The sequence below is a fragment of the Lygodium microphyllum genome, chromosome 18 (assembly GCF_053477565.2).
Source record: "Lygodium microphyllum isolate KBCC chromosome 18, Lygodium_microphyllum_v1.1.10, whole genome shotgun sequence".
In the NCBI taxonomy this organism is placed as follows: domain Eukaryota; kingdom Viridiplantae; phylum Streptophyta; class Polypodiopsida; order Schizaeales; family Lygodiaceae; genus Lygodium; species Lygodium microphyllum.
The window spans coordinates 91,554,651-91,571,969 of NC_141152.1; the positions used below are offsets into that span (position 1 = coordinate 91,554,651).

The 17,319-nt window shown below is 44.6% G+C and overlaps 1 protein-coding gene across 1 annotated transcript in view; it reads left to right on the forward strand.

The window, feature by feature from the left end:
* The window catches only part of LOC148021147 (inositol hexakisphosphate and diphosphoinositol-pentakisphosphate kinase VIP2-like), a 261,593-nt gene that overhangs the window by 157,161 nt on the left and 87,113 nt on the right, over window positions 1–17,319 (forward strand). Inside the window, exons 16-18 of the mRNA XM_087698993.1 lie at window positions 2,683–2,736; window positions 4,759–4,840; window positions 16,788–16,946. Coding sequence (XP_087555119.1) covers window positions 2,683–2,736; window positions 4,759–4,840; window positions 16,788–16,946 — 295 coding nt within the window. The remainder of the gene's footprint in view (window positions 1–2,682; window positions 2,737–4,758; window positions 4,841–16,787; window positions 16,947–17,319) is intronic.

The following is a 17,319-nucleotide window of genomic DNA, read 5'->3' on the forward strand; positions in this document are numbered from 1 at the left end:
GGTCGAACGCCTTGGAGTAAACAGAACTTTAGGCTGGCCACTTTTCTAGCCCGATTTTGGGCTTGAGAGGAGATGTTGAGCTAAGAAATGTCATTAACCACTTAAACAGTCCCAAAACACCTTATTTTATGCTTATTTTAGTCTTATTTTACTTAAAACCCTATAATGGAGTGCGGTTTGAGAGAGTTAAATGGGAGCTCCCAAACTTTCTATAGATAGGCAATCTACCCTCGACTCTTCCAAACTCGTTTTGTAGATTTTAGGTCTTTCAGCTTGTTGCCCACACCCTAAACGCGAAGGACATCGCAGTTCAAGTTGGCCATTGCTTTCTACAATAGTCTGGCGCCTATTTCTAGCCTTCCATCCACTGTTCGGAGTTGATTTCAGCCTATTGACTACTACTGCTGATTTTCCCTACTGTCACCAGCCTGTCACGTCATCAATTTGCTTGTGTTTTGCTGTTGGAGCTGTTGCCTGCACAGTTTTCTCTCTCCTTAGCCGTCGCCTCATCTTGTAGGTTGTCTCTCAACCTTGCTGACTGTGAAGAGTAGTTTTCTCTCTCCTGTAGCTGTCGCCAGCCCTCTGCATGTTGTGTTTGCTGTCTTCTCTCTCCTCACTCTACGTTTATTGCATAATCTCTCTCCTCTCTGTCATCTACATCAGATCCAGTACTCACATTGCTGTGTTTTGTAGTGTTCAAGATCTCAAGGTTGGCTTGTTGCGCTTTGGGATCCGTTCAGAGTACGACACACTTTCCATCTCATTACCCCTGCCCTAATCCTCAAGATACAGGAGTTTGTGGTATAGTATTCACTCACTGCATAGTGTGTTTGTTGCATTATGGTATATTCAACAGTCATTCACTTCATTATTTTCTGTGTTCATTGTCTCTGAGTTACCCTAACCCTAACTATGTTCTATATTATAAGTTTGTGCTTTGTGGTATGATTGGTATTGTGTTTTTGTGTTTAAAGCATCTCATCACACCAACTCCGTATATAACAATATCTAGGTCTTTGAATGAAAACCTTCTGCAGTTGCAGTCCTCATAAAGTGGCATGTGTAGTATAATATCTTTTAGGGAAGGGTCTGTTGGGATGAGATCCATGTAAACTGTATGTGTAGCTAGTAGATATCATGTTGCTTAACCAAGTTCCTCTCAGTGTAAGAGAGGTGTATGGAGGGAGTCGGGGTCATATTGATAGGGGGGAAGGTGTTCCATGTTGATCTTATATCTTGTGCACCATTGCTTGACATGTGCATACCATGAGGTCTTGTGTCCTACTTGAGCTAGTTGCATAGAGGCTTGGAAGGCTCTCCTAGGTCATGTGTTTGAGTGCATGCCTTGTACTTTGAGCATGGGCCAATCTAGATGTCCTAGACCTCGACATAGACATCGGTGGCACATTCATATGTGGATATAGGAGATCATTGCTTGGGTTAGTCCTAGGCCCTATGTACCTCCATTATACTCGTAGTCTTGACTTTTGCACATAGACATCAGTGGCACATTCATATTCGGATATAGGAGATTATTGCTTGGGCTAGTGCTAGGCCCTATGTACCTCCATGATATTGCTAGTCTTGGCTTTTGCACATCAGCTTTTATCACTATGGAGTCTATGAGGTAGGTTTTCTCCTTTTATCATTAGCTTATAGCTTTTAACTCTTCTATTGATCATTTACATGTTTAGTTCTTTTTCAGATAGTTATATTTTCACAAGATGATTGTAACTCATTGTCTCATAGGTCATTTTGGCCTTTAGTAGATATTAATATATAATCCCATTTCATTTCATATCTCTCTCCCTACCACGGAGTTCCATCCGCCTTAGACGCCATCCATCATTTGGAAACTCCTCCACCCAATGGTGGTACTAGAGCAAGAGAACCCAATATCCTTGCTGCTGTTGTATCACAGTCAATGTTGACATCAACCATCCTTGACACTGTTGTCCTGCCATGAGCAGCACACATAAGCCACATTGTCGCCTTCAAGTAGTCACCACAACTGCCTTGCCACATCTCAATCTGCAGCTGGTTGCCTTCCCTATGCATCACCATCTCCATCGATGTGTCTTGGCTGTTCACTTGTAGAGGTGTGCCACATGCCTTTATCCCGGCTGTCATCATGCCATCAACGCTACATCTTAGCCTCTTATTTGCAAATATGAGATTTTAAATTAGCCTTAATCACTTTGAAACTTTGCTTCTAGGACCAGATTATGCACAACTTCGGGCCTTTTGATTCCTGGTGAAATTTCTCTTAGTTTCATGACCAAAATCTAGGTCTTCGCACTTGAACATCCAATTGAGATGGCAATGTTGATGAAAGCGATTCCACACTAATTGTGATGTCCTTGTAACATCAAGGGGAGGCTTTTATCCCTTCCATGAACTTTTTTCCTAAAAAACTAAAAAAATGAAAATAAAAATTAATTAAAAATAAAAATACGCTTGGAGCTAGACACTAAACATGCTCCCCGATATATTAAGAATCCAGCACATGTATGTGTGAGGTGCTCTACTTGGATTTTTAATAACAAAATATCTATATTTTCTATTTTTTATGATTCTATTAAGAGTTTTGTTTTGCATGAGGGAGGTGGAGGAAAGGAGAGGAGAGGGGAGCCGTAATTTCTTTCCCCCTGACTTGTGTATTTTTCCTCTAATCATGTGTAGCATACCTATGAGCTACTTTGGCACCAATCAATGTAATGCACTGCATCAAGCCAGGTAGAATATTCCATGGTTTTTGTACTAACTTGATGTAGTGCATCAAATTGCCTTCTAAGTCATACAAGTTTTGGCATAAACTTTATACACTATATCAAGTTGCATATAAAGTGCTCAATATTTTTTCATAGTATCTTGTTATAGTGCATCAAGGTGCCATGTATATTGTGAATAGTTTCTAGGATATAAACAAAGTTGATGCTATATAGCAAGTGCTTGTGTGCATATGCAATGGACGGTTGCAAAAATTGGAGGGAAGTTTATGCACTGGCATCAAGTTGCCATGTATATTGTGAATAGTTTCTAGGATATAAACAAAGTTGATGCTATATAGCAAGTGCACGTGTACATATGCAAATGGACAGTAGCAAAAATTGGAGGGAGTTAATTAAATTGCAAATAAAGTTGGTTTATCATATAGATGAAGTTGGTGTGGTGTATCAATTAACTTCTTTGTTTACTTTTGAGTTCTACTATCAGCCATATTTTTTTTCCCCCAAGAAAAGAGAATTCTATTAATAACACCACAGAGAAAAACCCTGAGGTAAATACAAAGTACAAGGAACTTAGTGAAGAGTAAGTACATAATGGTTGTGTGAACAACCAATCTAGTGGGCTAAAATGCTAGACCATCTCGGGGATAGTAAGAAAGAGGGTGTCTGAATCCCAAATATGGACGAAAGCTATTTTGCAAACAAATAAAAACTATAGAAGTTATTGTGTCTGAATATTTTAAATATGCATGTCACCTATTAAAGTTTCTTTACTTCTAGAATGTCTATAAAGGAAAAAGTAGCATAGGTTTGGATATCATTATGCACAGTTTTGGGGTTTCGGACTACTTATTACTATGCACTGTTTTGGGGTTTGTGACTACAGTCTCCAACACCCCAAACTGAAAATGGAGTTTCCAAACTATTTCAGCAACTTTGGAACATCTTTCAGCATCACCTTTTTTGGTGGGGTGTCTAAGTTTTCCGCCTTTTGTTTGCAGCTTTATTACTTAAGGTGAGGGGGTTGGGACAAGGGCCACCTCAATTCCTAACCAATTCCTGTTTCCATTTGGTGGTCATCACCCATGTGTTTCGTTAGTTTGTTAGTCCTCATAGCCAGCATTCAACTTCTAGTTTTATGACATACAGCATAGCATCCAAAGTTCTTGCGCGAAATGCTACTACAAAATAGGTAAAGGCTAAGAAAGATTGAGAGTAGACATAGAGTAAAGTCATATATTGGCACAAATAGCTTTATGGGCTATTTGCAGGAATCTGATACCCCCACTATTGCATGGAAGAATCTGACAAGACGTTTGAAGTAAACACAAAGGTGAGAAAGCTATAGCTCAAGTTAGAGCTAAACCAAGTGAAAAGAGGAAACCTATCCATTAATGATTATGCTTTGGAAGATTGAGAGTATTGTGGAAGCTCTTGGATCTATCAGTGTGGTAGTTGATGATGATAATGTTGTGCATGCATGCTTAGATGGACTTGAAGATGAATACAAGAGCTTCAGGTCATATACAGGAAGCCATAGTGACAATGCGTGGCATCATGAAATGGTGGTGATAGTAACACTTGCCTCTTATTGGCAGCAGCTGGTGGCCACTGAATAGTGAGTGTAATATATTGTGGTTTGGCATCTAACTATGCAAAAGCTAAAGTGGTAACTTGTACTACAAATATACATACATATATCTAATTGATGCAAATGCCTAGTTCAGCATAATGTAGACCTTATTGTCACTCTTTGGACATGAATAGTCTTCCTTGAAGTGGTCCAACCATTCCAAGTTAGTGTGGTATTTTGATGTCTAGACACTATTGCGGAGAGTCCTTTCTTCTTCCTCTTGTTCTCTTGAAGTTTTAATTGAAGTCTAAAGTAGGACTTGATGGATAAACCTGTTTTTAGCTTGGTGTAAATTTCCATGAATTTCAACAGTCATCTTGAAGGGGAAAAAGGGTTGTTTTGCAAATTGATGTTGATGTCTGGTAAAGGGAGATTTTCGTTTGTTTTTATGCACAGGTTTAGCAGAGGGAGTGATAGTGAGATTGAAGACCTAGAGCATGCTGAAAAACTACGCCATGTGAAAGCTGTTTTAGAGGAGGTTGATTTGCTTTAGATATTTCTCTGTTGTTGTGCTAGTATTCTAATTGTGAGCGTTTTTTCGTGTACAAAGGATACTTGGCACTCGTATTTAGTTTCTTGACTTGTTAGAAGCTTCTTAGTTTTGGACAGCAGGCACGTGAACATATCTGTCTTTCTAAGTATTTTCCTGTTTATAAAGCAACATAATACAGAGGCAACACCAACAATGAAAATGTTCTTTTGCAAGAGAAACTCTGGCCATTTTGTGCTAAATGTGGTTTCCTACAGATTTTGATTTTTCTCATTTTCAGTTTCTCTCAGAGTAGCTGTTATTGCGTTTGAATGATTATGTCGACACATTTGTACTATCTAGTGTGACAATGTTTTCTGTTTGAGAAGTTACTAGTGTTTTCTTTTTGTGTTTGTACGCATACAATTTTTGGATAACCACATCTGTGTATCCAAGTATTACCACATATACAATGAACCTAAAATATGTGAATTGTTCTGCCCACCTGTCAGTACCATCTAGTGTGGTAATGTTTTGAATTGTAAGGGTTATTGATGTGTGCTTTGTGTGTATGCATGTGTGCATGTATTTTCTAATACAATTGTGACTGTTTTTGCTCCGTAGTAGAGTGCTTTCTCGTCAAAGGATTGGGGTAGTGCATTCAGAACATTTTTGAAGGTCGTCATTTGCAAAAACTTATAATATTCTAAGTATGGTTTTTTAATTATCCTTCTTTCACATGTGTCAGATAGTGCTTTAAAAATCACTTCTAGTGTTTGGGGGGCATGCAGTTCCATGGTTTCTTGTTTGGATGGAAGTTCATGAAACTTCCGTGACTATCTAAAAGAGTATTCTCCCTACCATTAAACTCCCTGCACATCGTGTCCCTCTTCCGCACCCAGAAAGCTGTTGAGGTGCAGAAAGAGAGCTTATAGCGCTTGTCCTCTAGGCTAGCAATGGCTGCTCACGCATGCACCTCCTGTGCGTGGAGAGTGGGATGCCTTGGTGCCTCCTGTAATAATCTCTGCGTGGCTGCAAAGTCCCTCCGAAGTGCTCTCTCTTCCTCCCAGCTCTGCTGCCTGGCCTGTATGGCTGCCTCTTGGCAGATTTTGCTCGACTCAGCTAGGGCCTTTGCAACCTCCTCTATGATCTGGCCCCTCCTGTCCCACTCTCTGGTCCAAATCTGCCCTATCTGTCTCGTCACCTTCTCCCTTCTATAGATTGAGTCAGGGATCCGACAAGATCGTGTATCTAGGGCAGATGCTGGCGGATCTAGTGTCAAGAGAACCGGGCAATGATCGGACAACGTGGTGCCCACTAACTGCCCAATTTGGCCTCTCCGAAAGCCTCCCCACTCTCCCACATAAAACCTATCCAACTGCTCTAGCAGGACTCTACCTAGCCGCCTGTATCCCCAAGAGAAGTCCAGCGACCTCTCCCTCCTATGGAAGGCAAGGTCTCTCCAGGCATCCCGTGCTCTTACTACTAGTAGAAACACCTCCCATGCCTCCTGCTCCTCCCCGGCCATGCCCTTGTAGTTTCTCCCTTTGCCTTATTGGTCCTCCAAAGCCTCTAGGTTGTTGAAGTCTCCTCCAACAATCTAGGAGTCCACCTCTTGGAGTCCTTCCGCAATCTCCACCCAGAACTTATTGCGTGCCCTAACCTCTGTAGGGGCATAGATATTAAGGACTCCAAGGCATGAGTCCCCAGTATCCAATCTGATCCATAGCACCCTCCCTACCACTATCGTCCGGTGGTCTTGAACACAAGCGGTAAGACTTGGACCAATAGAGGTGCATATGCCTCCACTCCTACCGTGGGCACCTATGGCGTGCTCCCAGTAAGTGTGCAAGCTGCCTGGGAGTACCTTTCCTACCCGCTGGGCCTAGATGCGGGTGAGCTTGTGCTCCTGTAGAAGTAAGATGTTGATCCGTCCGGCAAGGATAGGCTGCAACTCCTGCCGAAACAATCAATTTCCTGGAACCACGTGGCCCACTGTAGTGGAGGCTATTCACATTCCAGGATGCAAGGTGTAAGTTCATGGGGGAACCTGTGATTGCGTGAATAGGCATCTATTCGGTGTGGAGATTATTGATGACGAGGAGCTATGAGGAATGCAGGTACGCTTTGCCGCTAGTCTGGACAGCGAGGTCCATTCCTCCATGGTGGCCCTTGGCCGGACCATAGGAGTGATAGAAGTTCCTGAAAGGTGAGAAAGATCAAAGCTTGCACGTGAGAGCTATGGCGAAAGAGCAAAAGCAAGAAAGAGAGAGACAAGAAATGGGAACTCCAACAGTCACAATGTGTGATCGAGCCTTCCTTTATTCAAACTGTCACTAAAAGAATAAAGAATAAAGTGACGGTGACGGGCGCCCGCCACTTGCAGTGTGTAGTGGCGGTGATTGTCAGTGTAGTAATACACCGGCAGCTAGACAGAGGCGCCTTTACCTCCAACAACCTCCCACTTAAAGGCGAATCTGCCCTAGTGAGGAGTGAAAAGAAAAAGAAAAAGACAGTACAACATGTATATATGTACAACAGGATGAGGAAAGACGTCATCTCATCCCACGCCCATCATCCTCCTGAGGAAAGCAAAGAGCTCTGTAGAGAGGCTTTTCGTGAGCAGATATGCAGGATTCTGGTCAGTCGACATCTTCACAAGATCAACAAACTTGTCCTCAACAACCCCATGTATGAAGTGATACCTCACCCCAATGTGTTTCGTCTTCGCGTGGAAGACCGGATTCTTGGCTAACTGAATAGCACTCATAGAATCCAAATGCAGTGTAGGGATAGCATCAATACCAAGGTCAGCAACCAAACGAACCAACCAAATGGCCTCCTTGCAAGCCTCAGTGGCTGCAACATACTCGGCCTCTGTAGTAGAAAGGGCCGTGCATTTCTGTACCCTGGACATCCATGAAACAGCACCTCCAGCATATGTGAATACATAGTCGGAAGTGGACTTCCTACTATCTGTATGTCCTGCATAATCAGAGTTAGTGTACCCCACGACTCCTATATCTTGGCTGCCATAGCATATGCACATATCTGCAGTGCCCTTCAGGTACCTCGTGATACCCTTCACGGCATCCCAATGCTTCTTGCCAGGTGTAGCCATATAGGATGCCACAATACCAACTGCAAAGGCAATATTTGGACGAGTGGCTATCATGGCATACATAAGACTATCCACTGCGAATGCATAGGGAATCTTGGCCATGTCTGCGGATAATCAGCCTGTGATACCTTCACATAAGAAGGCAATGGACAGCCAATAGGCTTTACGTCCTGCATGCGGAAGCGCTCAAGGACGTTATGAATGTACTCCCTCTGTGACAAGTAGAGGAGTCCTTGATACCTATCGCGTCTAATGCGCATACCAAGTATGTGAGCGGCCTGTCCCAGATCTTTCATCTCAAAGCTCTTCTTGAGCTGAGCCTTAAGAGCATCTAGCTCATCATGAGCTTTCCCTGCTATCAACATGTCATCCATATAGAGGACCAAAATCAATAAAGAACCATCACGGGCTTTCTTCGTGTAAAGACACGGATCCATAGCACTCATGCTGTAGCATTGTGACTGCATAAAGGCATCAAACTTATGATACCACTCCCTAGGTGCCTGTTTCAAGCCATAAAGACTTTTCTTCAATTGGCACACTCGGTGCTCCCTGCCAGGTTCTGCAAAGCCCTTAGACTGCTCCATATAAATCTCATCATGCAAGTCCCCATGTAAGAAAGCCATCTTGATATCCATCTGGTATACATCCAAGTCAAGCTGAGCAACCAAAGCCAAGACTTAGCGCAGGGTGGTCATCTTAACCACAGGAGAACAGACCTCATCAAAGTCCACACCATGCTCCTGCTTAAAACCCTTTGCTACCAATCTAGCCTTGTATGCCGGCTTGGGGGGTTGGTTTATATTCACGAAAAACAGGTCCTGGCCGCCCCAAGTGCGCATGAAATGACCTCGAAGTTCTGACGAGCCTTGGATTCTGATCCCATCGGCCCCGGAGGGAGTGGATGATGGAGGTCTAGAGCTCTGCTAAGGTCGCCTGTACTGAAATTCTCTCTCCGCCAAAAGCCTCCTGGCACCGCGCTTTCCAGATATGCCACCCAATAAGACTCCCTATGATCTCCCATACCTCAGAGCGGTCTGCTGTGGGCTCCAGTACCTAGCGGATGGGTAGAGCCTCCAAACCGACCACTGTGCACGACCTTGCCTCAATAATGAATATCATGTCCTATATCCCGGCCTCATACAGAAGGTGAAGGCCCTGGCTGACTACCTGCCAACAGAAAGCTCCCCATGAGATACATCCAAGGTTGCGTGCTATATGGCAAAGGATGTGGCGTGCTCCTCTCCACATGAGTTGCACCGTCTCACACGACCCAAGGCAGTGCTTTTGGATTTCCAGAGGCTGCTATGTGCAGCGCTAACAACCTCCCTCCTTCTGCATCTGGGCAAGCCAACTTCCCACCACCAAGCCTCCACATGCCACCAGCCATAAGAAATACGATACACTTCTCGGCCTCCAACTATTCCATAGGCAGCGCCAGAAGGTCTGTCGGAAAGGCTCCATGATGTTGTGCTCCGCCCAGTGCCTGCTACTACGTGACGGCGTCCACTCCATATCCTCCTGCATCAGTATGTGTCTACCAATCCTGGTAGTGTACTCCAGGAACCTCGGTGGCTTCTTGGCAACCGTAGTGGCCGGCCATAGCCACTCTCCCAGATCCCACTCCAGCTCCTCAAGTGGCTTGCCCTCCCAGATCCAGAGGCGCTACTCCTTGAGCTCCATCCAAAAGACAAAATCCAACTGCCATGTCTTCCCTGCAGGCTAAAACTGGCGCAGGTGGCAGTTTTGTCAGAGACGGGGGGGCAGCGGCGCAACACGATGGCGGGGAGTTCTGCTACTCTAGTCTAACCTCAAGCACTAATGTGAGAAGTGTGGCCTTGGGCAGTATAATTACTCTTGAATTACCATCCACCATGGCTCCCTCACTGTTATGTGTTAGGACTTCTACTGAGAGTCGGGGGCTATGAGACTCAGTAATGATAGGGATATCCAACATCAAGTGACATTTGACACTAATAGATTCTAATGGTTTATTTAGGAAAGAAACAGAAGCACTTAGCTGCTGACTCTTGACTTGGTCTAGGATACTTTGTACATGTTCTTGAAATAGAGGACTAAGATTACAAGCATGAGGAAGAGAAAGGTCAAGTCACTTACTGTAATAAATTTCGTGGGGTATGGCTTCACTCTATTGCTGATCATTGAGACCTGGATCACCATTCTCACTGTAGATGGATGATATAGTTGCTCTTGGGTTAGCTCAAAAATCTCCTCCATCACATTCTAGCCCTCCTTTAACTTTGGCACGACATTGGCAAACTCTTTGGGACCATTGATAGAAAGTGACTAAGTGGTGACTTGCAGATAACAGAGAGCACTCTCTCCAGCTAAAAACTTATCCACAGGAATTGAGACTTGAGGGTTTTTCGCAAAGACCTTATAGTTGATTGTAGGATTTCTGAGGGAAAAATCTCCGATGGGAACTTATGAGCTTTCTCCAGAGGTAGAGGAAGCATTTCTAGAGGAAATTTCTGCAGAGATAGTGGAAGGATTTCAAAGGGCTTTTGGCTTGAGATTGTGTGAGCATAATCATGAAGGTTGAGGGTTCCCTACTTGTGGGTGAAACCATGTCAATCCAGTTGGTGGTATAAGGATCTTGATTGAGAGCTTTTAGTTTGAGACAATCCTCAGCATAATGACCTCTAGAACTTGACCAGGTCGGACATGGGGAAGAGGTTTCTGGAAGGGTGCACAGTGCACTTATTTAATAATACCCATACTAACAGCACCTATAGCCAAACCTGGACAGTCAGGGGGGTTGTGAAGCTCTTCATCTTGTGGAAGGAGTAGGAGATTCAGTATATTCCAGACTGAATGGGTAGATAGCAAAGTGGGATTACTCTGAGTTGGGGGACCTGAGAAAAAGTAGAATGAGGAGGGAGAGGGGGTGGAGGGAATTCATATGTAGGAGTGGTTTGAAGCATTTGAGCTAGTAGAATTTGGAGTTGTCAAGGCTTGCAGTGCATTAGGAGCTGTAAAATTTCTGCAAAGAGCACTTTTGAGGAACATGCCCTTCTTGTTGACCATTGGTACATGAAGGAGCAGACACACGAGCCATTCCTTGAGATCCTCAAATTGTTTTCTCTTAGGAGCTCTATTGCCTGATAATCTTCTGTTCGGTTTGTAAAACCTAAATTCCTATGCTAATATCATCATCGGAAGTACTAGAAAATGTGTAGAAGAGAGGTATCTGGTTGCAAGGATAGCTTGTGAGTGTTGTTGGTTTTCACTGCTAGTTGTTGGAATGTATTGAGGTTCACCAATGCTTCTCCTGAATCTTTTGCTGTGCGCTTCGAATGGGTGATAGATTGTTGAACCATGAAGTCTTTGGGAGAGGCAGGAAGGCGAGCCATTAATAGCTTAACTCCTGTAACCCTTGCTTGGGTGCTTGTGAGAGCTTGCTGGATTGTGGTGTGTGGAATAGTGGTCAGTCTCCAACCTGCTGGCAGGCCAGAGATGATGAATTGAGGGTCACCACTCTGTCCCTAAGGGCAAGCTCCATGTCAGGAGAAAATCAAAGGAATGGGAAAGCTGAGAAACATTGGGGGCTGCACTGGAGTCCTGTGCTGAAGGCAGAGGATTGTTTGCTGTCTCTCAGAAGTTTCACGTGTTCCTTCATTGTGCTGAAAGTGTTGTTTCTTGTACTATGTGGGTGTCCCTGTTGAGTGAAGAGGTTAGAAACTGAGAGGTTAGAAACAGAGAGGACCTGGAGTAGGTTCCAATTTTGCTATACGGCAGAGGGACAGCAGTGCAGAGACTGGGGGAATGGCTACTGGTCAGTTGAAGTAGTTTGCCGGCTGAGGTAAGCTGCTGGCTGGCAGTGGAAGAAAAGTGGAAGATGGCAACAATTTCTCAGCATGATTTGTAGGGTTGGGTGGGCGAGCATCCAGTTAAGAAGATTTGGATGGAGCTCATTCACTCTCTCAGGGGCACATGCAAGGTGATTCAGATTGCATGAACAAGAGGTGCGAAACCTTCTTACATATGTGAGAATCTATCACCTTTCATTGAGAGATAAACTAATGGTTGGCATTTTAGTCTGCTGGATTGGTTAGTCCACAAGTCTGGTAGTAGGCCGCTCCCTTGAGGAAATAACAAGGGATTCTAGACACGGTTTCATATTATGCTGTCAAAATTTCCTGTGCTATCAGTGGTTCCATTTTGTTTTTGGCCTGTGCATACATACCTGATTATTACTGAGGTGCTTGTAGTAGAATTTTTCTTTTCTTGGGAGGCGTCTATTTCCCCTTGATTTAGATTTTTGTTTCGTGCGACTCGCCAATAAGCTTCTCTTATAGAAGATTACCAAATTAAACAGATCCAATCGTCTCTGGTTGTATTCAGAACTCGTAGAAAACTTTGGAGTCAGTATTTTGAAAAGGAAGGAATTTGGCCAATTAGGAGACCATCTTGAAGTGCCCAGGTCCACCAAAGGCCTTCCTAACAGAAGGATCAATCTGGACAATACTTTTGTGGCGAAAAGGTTTCTTAGAGTATATCCCTGCATCCAAAAATAAATTTGCAATGAAAAATACAGAGCACTACATTAGTGAAGCAGACTTTATTCCAGGAACGTCAAGTTCCTCTAGGATATCAACTCTTCGAAGGGGAGGTGTGTCTTCACAAACTCTGATGCTCAGTTGATAAGAAACAGTTGGTAGCATTGATCTTTGTGGTGTGATCTCTGGGTTCAACCTTTGTGGCATGCATTGTTCTACAAATGTTGATTTGGAGATTTGAGACAGCACTACCACTGTCTTGGGTTCGTGGACACAAGGAGAGTGTACCTATGTTAATGTTTGAGAATTGAAGCTGATGTCTAGATATCATACCTCAGCTTCTGAAAGTTTAGAGATTTCAACAGTAACATGACATATATCCTGGAATGAGGCTACTTCGATCTTTTGCAGGAGCATGCAAAACATGTACTTCAGACTGCAGATTTATTCCTAGTTTCAGGGATTGACTCCCAGCAGACTTTTGATGAATGAAAATATCCATCCCACTAATTTGTGCAAGTATGCTTCTCTTACAAAATATCCAAGCCTCCTTAAATGTCGATCCTTGCAAAGTTTGCACTCAACCTTCAAAGCACTCCAAAGAAATATGAAAGTTCTGAACACTGTCAGAAAGGCTAGCATAGAATCTTCGTTTTGTATGAGAAAAGAGTCTCTAGCAGTGAATATTCCTTCATGCACTATATTTCACAAGTTCCTCTGTGCTTTTATTCTGGAACAAAAGCATGAGGGCACCTAGAGACGAGCAAGGGTGTGGTAACAATGAGTGTCAAGTCAGTGGAATTACGCACTGTAGTTTTGTATTAAGGCCTCTTGACATAGGTGGCAGGAGAGGAGAGGAGTTTCAGCTAGAGAGATCTGTCCGGCAGGGCTGCCCCTTGGCCCCATACCTATTCTTACTCTTTGCAGAGGTGATGTCTCACTTCCTCACGTCACGCATGAGTGGTTTACATGGCCTCCAACTTCCAGTGAGAGAGGAGACAGAGGTTGTTAGACTCAAAGTATGAAAATGACACATCACTCAACATAGAGGATGATGAGTTGATGCTGGAGAGAGTGAGACTAGCTCTTGGGGTGTTCTATACTGTAGCGGGAGCGAAAATCAGTTGGCGAAAATCGGTTGGTTTCCTTGCAAACCTGGACTCTAGTACCGAGTGGGGTGTCCACTTGGGATTTAGATGGGTGAGTAGAGGGCAAACTGTCCGTTACCTAGGGTTCCAGGTGAAACTCGACATCCAGCAGTTTCTTCCAGTTCTCAACTCTATTCGGAGAAAGCTGACCTACTGGAGTACCGCTCGCCTATCCCTAGCAGGCCGAGCCCTGGTAGTGAACCAAGTTCTCCTAGCGACGGTCTGGTACATCGCCTCATGTTGGTGCTTCTCCTCATCATGTGTAGTGCAGCTTCGCCGCCTAGTGCGGAACTTCCTTTGGTCTAGGTCAGGATGGTTCCAGGGATTCGCAGGCCAAGGTGGCGTGGGTGACCATCATTTGGCATCGGTCAGAGGGAGGACTTGGGATCATAGACCCAAAGTATCAGAGTATGGCCCTGTTGGAAAAGCTAGTAGTCCACGGCCTCACACCAAGAGAGTAGACCTAGAAGATCCTATTGCAAGAGGGTCTTCAAGATTGGCGGAGAGTGGAGGCCACCCATGAGATGGATCTTCACGACAGCCCAAATCCCCCCCCCCCCCCGGTCCCCCTTTCTATGCAGCTTGCTCCGTGTGTGGCAGGGCTTCCGTAAGGCCCTAATCCAGAGCCCCCTAGACTGCCAAGAGAAGATAGACTGTCAGCCGGTGATTTGGAACCCCCAGGTTAGAGATCGGAAAGGGGCACAAATTGGCGAGTGCCCCCACATCCAGTGGAATGGTTGGGAGGCCGGCCCGGCGAGTACCATCAGGACATGGCGGGAGGTGTACAGGATGGTGGAGAAGAAGGTGTTGCAGCAAGTATCAGGATGCCAGAGAGGAGTGGAGTTGAGGAGAAGGGAGATAGACGCAACAATACCTTAGGAGTGGCTTGCTCCCCCGACACGAGAACCGATAGAGCCCAAGGAGATATGGGCCGCTAGGTTTTCACCAACATGTATCCCCTTACGGGTGGCAGGTAGAGTGGGTTGCGCTCCACCTGGGACTTTCTTCACCGTGTAGGAGAGGGGGAGTCTGGCCCTTGAGAGAGGGCAATAGATGAGGGGATAGCTATTCTTTCGTGGAGGAGGATTTGGGTGATTGGCCTTTAGGGGAAGACATGGTGGCTGGCCCCTTATGTCTTCTTGAAGGAGCTTAGGGAGTGGTGCCTCTGGATCTGGGAGGGCAGGCCACTTGATGAGCTAGAGTGGGATCCGCAAGAGTGGCTATGGACGGCCACTGCGGTCGCCAAGAAGCCACCGAGGTTCCTGTTGTACACTGCCAGGATTGGCAGACATGTATTGATGCAGAAGGACATAGATTGGGCGCCATCATGTAGGATGCACTGGGCGGAGCATAGCATCACGAAGCCTTTCCAATGGACCTTCTGGCGGTGTCTATGGGATAGTTGGAGGTCGAGGAGGGTATCGTATTTCTTATGGTTGGTGGCACATGGAGGCTTGGTGGTGGGAAGTTGGCTAGCCCAAATGTAGGAGGAAGGTCGTAAGCGTTGCACAGAGCAGCCTCTAGAAACCCCAAAGCACTGCCTTTGGTTGTGTGAGGCAGCACGACTCGTGTGGAAAGGAGCATGCCGCATCCTTCGTTGTATTGTACCCAGCCTTGGATGTATCTCATGGGGAGCTTTCTGCTGGCAGGCTGTCAACAAGGGCCGTCACCTTCTGTATGAGGCCGTGATGTAGGACACAATATTCATTATTGAGGCAGGGTCGTGCGCAATGGTCGGTTTGGAGGCTCTACCCATCCGCCAGGTACTAGAGCCCACAACAGACCGCTCTAAGGTTTGGGAGATCATAGGGAGTCTTACTAGATGGCATATCTGGAAGGTACGGTGTCAGGAGGCTTTTGGCGGAGAGAGACTTTCAGTACAGGCGACCTTAGCAGAGCTCTAGACCTCCATTATCCACTCCCTCCGTGGCTGATGGGACCAGGCGCAGGGCAAGTCCAGGGCTCAGGAGCTCTTTTGTCATTTCATGCGCACTTGGGGCGGCCAGGACCTGTTTTTCGTGATGCAGGCAGGCAGCCCCAGATGGCAATACACCCCCGCTCCATGGCTTCTTGCTCCTATCCCCCATAGACCGCCGTGAGAGGCTTGCACATCTCATATATCTGTGACTCTGCATTAGCTCCAGCTAGTCTGTTGACCATGAGCACTTCCTTGTATTCAGGTTTTTTTCTGCAGTAATAAAAAGGGCTCTTGAACATGTAACTGAGAACTCTTAACCCAATCAGGCCTTTGCCTGGGCAATTCTGTGCTTAAAATTCAATTGTTCCAAGGCTATATTTTCAGTGGGCAAAAGGTTGCTGGAGTCGACTGTCGATCCTTGCACCTGTTGTTAAAAGGATAAATTGCACATGCTTCTGCAGGAAATGGTGAATTAGCCTCTATTCCAAGATGTGTCATTTTTCTTGCAAAATCTTTGAAAAATTTAGAAGTAGAGCTATGTTGATCTGAACTATTAGAAGATGAGTTATGCTACCCTGTGATTAGAAGCCTAGGTATGTTACCCCACACTGAGAAATCCATTGGCAGTAATGTTTTCATGTGCTTGTTCCTAGTGATACTTTGGTACACAGGTTTGGGATGCATGCATTTGAAACTGAATCAAATGTTTGGATAATTTAGTGGTCATTGTAATATTAAGGTTCGTTTGTAGGTTGTCTTGTTTCTATCTCTGTTTTTGCTCTTAGACCTGTTTGTTTACTACAATAATCTAGTTGATGGAATGACAAGGTAAAGCCTTTAGGTTCTATTTACTGTGTAGCTGTGAGATTGGGGATACCCACATTTGAGAAAGAGTCATTAGTGGTGATTTTCTAATGCGGTTGTTTCCAATGATACTTCCATAGTTACAAGTTTGCAACATAGACATCTGATACTGAATTAAATGTGTGGTTAATCTGATGGTCAATAAAGGTTTATTTTTGTAGATTGTCTTCTTTCTGTTGCTGTTTTCTCTTTCTTCAATAGTTCAACGATCTAGTTGATGGAATGACAAGGAAAAACCACTATGAGGTTCTTGTGATTATACAAACTAAATTGTGTAGCTGCAAGATGGGGAGATATTGGGTTGGTATTTATTAGATATAGCCTTGTGTACCAGCAGTTTTTAATCAATTGATATTCATGCATTATTTCTCGGTGGATACATCAGGGTGGATATTTCTCTGGCATATATCGGAAAGTGCAGCTAAAGCCCACAAAGTGGGTGAGAGTTTTGAAGAGCAATTGTGAGGTTGGGGAGGAAGAACCTACTGAGGCTTTGATGGTTTTAAAATATGGAGGAGTTCTTACACATGCAGGAAGGAAGCAGGTATTTAAGCTTTTACTGAGTAAAAAATCTGTTTGTTGCTATTCTCTCTTTCTTTTTGAAGTGTTAGGCCTCTGGAAACTGCTCCTTTGACAGTAAACAGTCCCTCTATTGCATTAGGTGCTTCTTATATTTCCTAATTCCTGATTATCTGTGATTGAACTGTAGGATATCAGTCTTATTTCTGGGTAGTTTGCTACTTGGACCATCTGAATTGGGTAAATAATAAATATGGATGCAGAAAACTCTTTTTTTGGGGGTGGGGGCAAATGCAGTTCTTTTTGTTGGGGAAGGCATTTTGAGAGTTGGAGGCAAGCATCTACAACCTGCTTTGTAGGTGCCCATAGGGATATCACCTCTAATATTTGGTGAGAAG